At 32.8% G+C, this 7,891-nt stretch overlaps 1 protein-coding gene across 1 annotated transcript; it reads right to left on the bottom strand.

Moving 5' to 3' along the window:
* Positions 1–6,476: 6,476 nt before the first annotated feature.
* On the bottom strand, positions 6,477–7,682 carry LOC130449026 (piggyBac transposable element-derived protein 4-like). The gene has a single exon (XM_056786658.1). It carries the CDS (start codon positions 7,680–7,682, stop codon positions 6,477–6,479), a length of 1,206 nt encoding a protein of 401 aa, XP_056642636.1.
* Positions 7,683–7,891: the final 209 nt, after the last annotated feature.

The raw sequence follows: 7,891 nt of genomic DNA, 5'->3' as shown, positions 1-7,891 counted from the left end.
TCATTGAGGCACGATCAAGTAACCTAACACCTTGTGATTTTTTCCTATGGAGCCTTTTTAAGTATCGTGTTTTCGCAAGAGCACCACGCACCCTTCTCGATCTCCGAACTACAATTGAAGAAAAATTTTAAACTCTTCGCGGAAAGCTTGACATGCTCAGCTGTAACTGCCACTACATTGAAAACGTTGCCGTAAATGCATTGATCAAGATGGACATAAATTTGAACATTTACAGTAACCCTTTTTAGAATCCCTTCAGTAACTTTTTTCAATAAATTCATTTTGACGCTACGTTTTTTCTCTTAATTTAAATTTGTTGCCTGGCTTATGCCAACCTTTGTATACTGGATTTTTCTTCCAGTTTCTCTAAATCAGAACAGAACCAGACTAGTATAGAAGTAGCTCTCAACTACTATTGCAATTAAACGTTTCTTTCTGTTTGGTGATAACATAAGAATGCAGTAAGGTGAAATATAAAATCTCTTGTACATTGAGCATTGTGAGTCGCTTTTTTTTCATCAGTAATAGCTTTTGGGAAAGCAGTAGGCATTTTATTCAATGAGATTTATATATTATCATTCTATTAATATTGGAATTACTATCATATTGCTCAATTGATCATATATAACAACAAAATAAATTTCTTAATGTGATATAGCACCTCATCAATTTCAATAATTATGATACTGAGCTCCAATGTCTATAAATCACTTTAGTGTTTCAAAGCCAATCGTTATTACTGATTTTAATTTCTAGTCTTAAAATTAATAAGCTGTTCCTCAGTTGCTGAAAAGTTTTTAATGGCCTAATAAACAATATTCCATCAAAATCAGATCTGGAAACCAAATTGGCTAACTGCCTGGATTGGCCCTTCCTATTAATTCTTTTGAGTTTTCTACATAGATAATTTCTTACATTTAATTGAAAATATACCGAACGGATATCCAACAGCAACTACTAACTATAGAAAAATTAACAATTCCACCAAACACATTTGTGCCCCTTCGATTCTGAAGGTCCACAATATGGAAACAGGGTCATTTTTCAATGTCATAATAGTAGAACATGACTATTTACTACTCTATTCATTTTGTCTATGAGCTTGGGAAAGTCTTTTTTCTCTACAACTCTATCAAAGGCGAAAAAGCGAAAGTCTATTTGGTAAAGGAAGTATTGATACTAACTGAAATGATACGGAAGGTATTTATGCTTTCTCAAAATTTTGGAATGTATGTCTGGCAATTTCTCTGGTCCTTGCGTTCGGATTCTCAGCTACTGATCCTAATATCAAGAATTCATTGATTTGTCGATGGTAATTCTCATCGTGGTTTCATCGGGTTTGAAGTTTTCTCCATTTTTGCAAAAACTAATATATTCCAAGAACAGCGAAACATACGTATATAAAATATGATATAAAGTTGTCTCAATATTTCATGTAAACTTGAAACATGTAATCAAATATTGGGCGTCGCATTTAAAAAATAAATAAAAATAAAATAAATATCCTGTCCGAATTGTTTAAGTACTTTCGGGACATTCTGTGTGGATGGGAAACATTTTGGATGGAATGATGACGCTTCACAGTGGGGCAAACTTATTCATTTGGTGGACGTAGAACCAATATCCAAAATTTCCAAAGACTCTTACAGTTTATTTAAATTTGAAACATTTATAAAGAAAATCGCTCAAAATCAGTCAGAAACTCAACTCCACAGAAATAAACTGTAAGGCTTATAATTTACTATTTATTGCGGGCTCGTGCCGGTTTACGAGAAAATTTTTTTTTTCTTTTAACTTTTGCTTTTTTTACAAATGTTGTCCCTATAAATTCCAGTTTCTTTGTTTTGAATGTTCGATGATACTTTATGAACGTATTATTGTCTTCAATCCTCATGAATTGTGAAAATAGAAAGTAAATAGAGAAATAAAATTCAGTATCAGGTTAGCATTGATAGCAAGGTGAACAAAAATCACTTCCATAATATAGAAAGAGGAGTTTTGCTTTTCGAAAAAAACCGCAAAAAGTAACCTAAGTTAAAATTGATGGAAATAGAGTGTGGAATCACTTAACTACGTCAAATAATAGAGTTCCAATTTAGAAAACTTTAAATACAGAAATCGATTTCCTGTTAATAAATAATGGGAGTTTACGTTTAAATTTTTTCCACGTGGCCTTAGAACTAAAATGTCCAATAATTTGGTGTTTTGCACCAGTGTGCGTTCGTGTTAGACCTTTTCAACGAAAAGTATGACCTGTTTAATTTGTATACTTCTGTAAGATTATAAAAGGCTCATTGAACCAGATTTCAAAAATCTTCGGAAAATAACTCCTTTCCTCTGTTATGGCAGACATTTTTGCCATAAACTTTAAGAAAAATAATTTATTTTAATACATAGAATGAAAAATTTTACAAAAGTATGTTCAGGCAAATATATCTATTCACTAGAAAGTAATATAGATTACAAATAATAACATCTAAAATTTATTTTATGCTTAATCATTTTTATTCCGTCCCAATATTTGACATGTTTTAATTACTGAAGGCTTTTATTAAATCCCTAGAGTCTTCCAAAAGTCTACTGACAGGAAGAATTAAATTCCTTTTTGAAACCGGTATAATGCGAATTAATTTGAACGCTGAAAAAATTCTTCATTATGTAAAGATGAAATGTATTTGCACCCGGTTATTGAAATTGCTTCCTAATATTTGATTAGCTTGTTTTCATTTTCCTTTGATTGATTTGATGTTATCCGCAATAAAGTGAAAGCTATTTCGATTTTTCATCTCAAATTATTGCGGATAAATTCGAGAGCCGAATCTCAATTGGATTATTTTCTTACATCAAACGAAGATATTAATTGATTAATTATCTCTAGCTGGAAGCGTTATTTTAGAATTTCTTTGTTAAAACCATCTTATACTAGAAGATTAGGCGTGAATTTATGTAGTCTCCATTTTATAACAAGGTAGCAGTTCCAGATGATTTGTATAATGAATAATATCGAACAGCTTAAGCAATCGAATTTTTCGTGGCAGGTTTTCTCAGCTTGCAAATTGTATGTTTTCCTTACAGAAATTGTATTGAGCTGTTCATGGTGGAAAGTTATTTTGTTTGAAAATTATACGTCCATTGACTGGAATATTATTCAAAACGATCTGTTGCATAACACTCCACCTTAGGGTGTAGTTTCTATAGAGGCTTGGCCTGATTATGAAAGACATTATCTCAACTTTCAGGATAAAGTCTTATTTTTAGCATATGGTTACTTTGTCGTCATGTCCACTTCGACAGTTTTCCATTTAATACATCGCTTAAAAGAATTTGATTCATCTTATAGATAATTAGTTGCAGTTTAAAATGGGTACCAAATTAATTCTCCCTCATATATTCTATAGAGTTTATATCAATCCACTTATTAAACGTACTAATTATGTTCTGAGTGCAATATTTAACAAAGAAAACCATACTAGTATTTGTGAATAGAAATAATGTTAACATATCAATCAATTTCTAAGTTTTCATTCTCCAATATCCAGTAAAAATCAAAGAAAAATGAAAAGAAGATTTAGAGCTCTCAAATGTCCATGCAAACCTGTTTGTGAAATTATTTATTTTCTATAGAATGAATAACTCACGTGCTGCTGTCCTATGTGGCGCGTGGTTTAATTTTGAAGTTCGAAAGTGTAGAAAATGATATAGAGGTTATGAAAATACATTTTACTGATTAAGACAGACAAAAAATTCACTATAATGAGAAGTGGAAATCAGTTCGAAAATTTTAAACATTTTTGTATCGGCAGCTGATCTAGGAGATATTGCTGACACAAATATCATGAAATATAATGAATAGATTGAAAACTTTGACTATCGTTCTTAAGAGCAGCAAATACAGTTGGCTGATATTATATATGTTGATGTGGTGCCACTTTCCCAAACCACCTATTCCATAAACGTTTGACGTAGATGACACAATATTCAATCAATTTTCCAATTGAAATTCAGAGCTCTAGATGGATCTGCCAGTAGAAGTCGATATCAAGATGGCAAATCTGAAAACAACACTGAATAAATTATTGTTGGTATGCATTGTTCGGAAGATGATTTATTGTGCTGTTAACATTACAGCTTGAGTGATACTATACATTGATTAGTTGTTCTGAGATACTACAAATTGAGTCCAAATACTTCAAATTACATTCCGTTGGGAAGGGAGAATTTCATATTAGTAGTTCAGGTTCATTGTCAATTTATTTAGTACAAATAATATTGTCAGAAACTATCCAAAAATTTGTGATTTGTGAACATGTTCTGATACCGATCTTAAGGAGAAACTTTTGTCAAAGTAAATGTTAGTTAAACCATGTCAATACAGCTGACCATCCGTCCGCGAGTTTTGTAGTGAGCTTTGCCAATTTGTATTATGACTTACTCCATCAACCGACATATACATACATATATGCAGCAAGTCACATGACGCATTTATTGAATTATATTACTCGATATCCCAATCCAAATTATCTCTTATCGATCCTCCTACCGCTTGTATTCAAGATTTTCCACCTTCAAAATTGTTGAAACAGGTTTATTCTCTTCATTTGTTGATGTATTCTCAGTTGCCTGTCTAGAAAACAACGGGAAGTATTTTGAGCAACCAATCCACATTTCCAATAACATACCGACAACTTTGAGTTGTTTGGAAACTTTCTATAAATATTTATCACACACATTAACGTTTCGTAGTAATCTATATAACATGACTTGATGTATATTCCCGATAAGGGTAGTTTCTTATTGCAGGATGTAATTGGAGCTGAATACTGATAATCGACAATTTTTTTCTCATTGAAGTTTAGGTTCAAAAAGTCCCACGAGAATAGTACACTTTCAATACTTGAATAACATTGGAAAAACTTCCCAGTTCATTAATTTTACAAACTATCTGAAAATAGTTTTTTAGATGTTTCCCACAATACGCGTTTGTCTCTGCCACCAACTCTTCATTTGCAAAGGTTTTCTTTGATCCATTATCAGGAAATCTATCAATCATAGAGAGCCAGATCAAGTGTATATGTCGGTTGATGGAGTAAGTCATAATACAAATTGGTAAAGTTCTCTACAAAACTAGCGGACGGATGGTCAGCTGTATTGACATGGTTTAACTAACATTTAATTTGACAAAAGTTTCTTCTTAAGATCGCTATCAGAACATGTTCACAAATCACCTATTTTTGGTTAGTTTCTGACAATATTATTTATACTAAATAAATTGACAATGAACCTGAACTACTAAAATGAAATTCTCCCTTCCCAACGGAATGTAATTTGAAGTATTTGGACTCAATTTGTAGTATTTCAGAACAACTAATCAATGTGTAGTATCACTAATTGGAGAAAGAGGAAGTTTATGATCATTTTACCATACCGTTCACAGTATAAACAGTAATATTTTTCGGATGTAATGATGTTTCGACAAAAGCTTGTGGGTTCTTACGTATCTACTTTACTTAACCTTTAAGTACACGCGTGGTTAGGTTAACATAACGTCACGCGTGGGGTCTAGAAGTATCCCCAATATAAATTTACTTATAAAATCATTTTTTTAAAATATTTTTTAAGAGTCGTTTTAGATTATAAGAAAAGACATTATAATATTTATGAAAATTATTTATTAATTATAAAACAATCAGTATTTAGACAGTAAGAAACATTTTTATAAAATTAACAATCTTCTACATATAATTTTTAAGGCACATGTTCAATGTACTAAAATTTAACAAAAAAGTCAACTTCTAACTAACTTAATATTTTTTTCTAATAAAATAAGAATCAAAAAGAAGTAATTATACGAAAATTAAACAATTAACATTATAGAAAAAAAAATGACAGTACTTGAAACGTACTACCCTAAACTAACGTTAAAAATTATTCTTTGGGTAGGCATGGTAAACAATAAGTAATTCCTACTTAATGAGGCTTGCAAATAGTTTTCTTGCAAGACTTACAGACAATAGTACTTTTTTTATCTTTAGATCTGGGACAACTATAACATCTTCGCTTAATTTTTGGGGCACTAGGACCAGTTTCATCTGAGCTAGGCAAAGTCTGCTCTTTGTCGATCAACTTGATCATTATCGCTCTTACATCTTTGGTCAAGTTAGTATTATTTTCCAGTCTTTGGCAAATGTGTGGCTTTATAAGAGACATTGCAATAGACTTTATGTATTTTCGTCGGCTCTTTTCCTTATTTTGATTGGATAGAACCCAGAGAACATAACCATTAGCAATTGAAACATTCATTATAGCACCAAAAATTGCGTTTGTCCATCTCCGTGTTCGACATGAGCATGAATAATTTGAACATTTCAAATCCAAGGCATCTACTCCTCCTTTAGTGCTGTTATAAAATTCTATGATTTCCGGCTTTTTGGACTGCTCATTAACTGATATTTCATGGTGCATTGATGAAAGTAGAACTACACTCTTGTTCTTTTTTGGTACGTGTGATACCAATGTTTTGTCACGTACAAATCCAAATAAGGAAGATTCCACGGGCCTTGTCTTATTAGGGAGAAACTCACGTGGATTTCTCGTTTATTTTTTCGTACGGTGCCAACATATGTGAGTCCTTTTTGTAAGAGAAGATCCACTAGTTCAATCGAAGTGAACCAACTATCTCCAGTGATATTTCTATTTGATCCATACACCGGTTCAGTCAACTTCAAAACATCCTGAGTTGGTACGGATTGTGAAGAATTTCTTTGTATTAGAGGCTTTCCTGTGTTTATAAAAGCGTTGTACAAGTAGTGGGTTTTTGCATCACACATGCATTGAACTTTCAGCCCATATTTTCCAGGCTTGCTTTTGCTCCTGAACGAGCATCTACCACGAAATTTCACCAACATTTCATCTATACATAAATATTCCGAGCAAGTATAGTTGTTACTGCAGTTTTGGATAAATTTATCAAACATTTCGCTTATCAAAGCCAGTTTGTCAGTGGACTTCCTTTGTTCCCGTGTGCTAAGGTCATCAAATGTGATATTGAAATGAATGAACAAAAATCTGTTCAATCCCATTACGCCACGAAATATGTCTCTACCAGTGTAATCAGATGCCCATAATGATCTAACATCTTCGTGATTTGACTTGAAAATTGCAGTAAGTAAAAGTAATCCAAAATAAGCTCGCAACTCACAACTATCTATGTTTTTGGCATAGTAAGGTCGTATCAGTGGTGAAATATATTTAGCTTCTAGCTTTTGATTAGTATACTGCACTATAAGTTGGATTATATCATCAGTAAGCAATAGTTCCCATGTTTCTATTGGTGCCATTTCATTCTTAGAAAGAGCAGGCCCTTTCAAACCCGCGCGCTCTTCGATAATGTTGTGCTGTCTAATACGAGATGAATGTGGAGGAGTTTTGCTCCATTTGAACCGGTTTTTACCGTAAAAACTATTACTGGTTGTATCTTCTGCGGACTCAGCGGCGGAAGACTCATCGCTTTCCTCTATTTCAGACGCTGAATTATGTTCGCTATGTATTGATTCACAGTCACTTATATCACCTACTTCTTCCAAAATGTTCTCTTGAGTCGTGTCTCCTATGCCTTCGCTTTCCGAGTCACTAAAATCGTTTATAATTTGCGCAATATGATTTTCGTTTAGTCGGCGATTCATTTTTCATTTATACAACACCAATTCTGAAAAAGAAACAAATAAAAATATAACCAAAGTGAAAAAAGTAACTACGTTAAATCACGGGTGGGGTCTGCAAGTATCCCCACGTGTACAAAAATGGAACTTACCTTAACAGAAGAGTGACGAACGTCCGCTTGTCGAAAGGCCTCACGGCGCACTGAGATTAGCCGGAAACGCGCGATTGTAAG

This window comes from Diorhabda sublineata, chromosome 9 (genome assembly GCF_026230105.1).
Source record: "Diorhabda sublineata isolate icDioSubl1.1 chromosome 9, icDioSubl1.1, whole genome shotgun sequence".
Lineage (NCBI taxonomy): Eukaryota > Metazoa > Arthropoda > Insecta > Coleoptera > Chrysomelidae > Diorhabda > Diorhabda sublineata.
Note: the sequence above shows the minus strand (reverse complement) of the source record. Positions and strands in the feature narration are given on the sequence as shown.

Excerpts from the sequence above, each read along its gene's own strand:
- LOC130449026 (XM_056786658.1), bottom strand. The coding sequence starts at position 7,682 with ATGAATCGCCGACTAAACGAAAATCATATTGCGCAAATTATAAACGAT.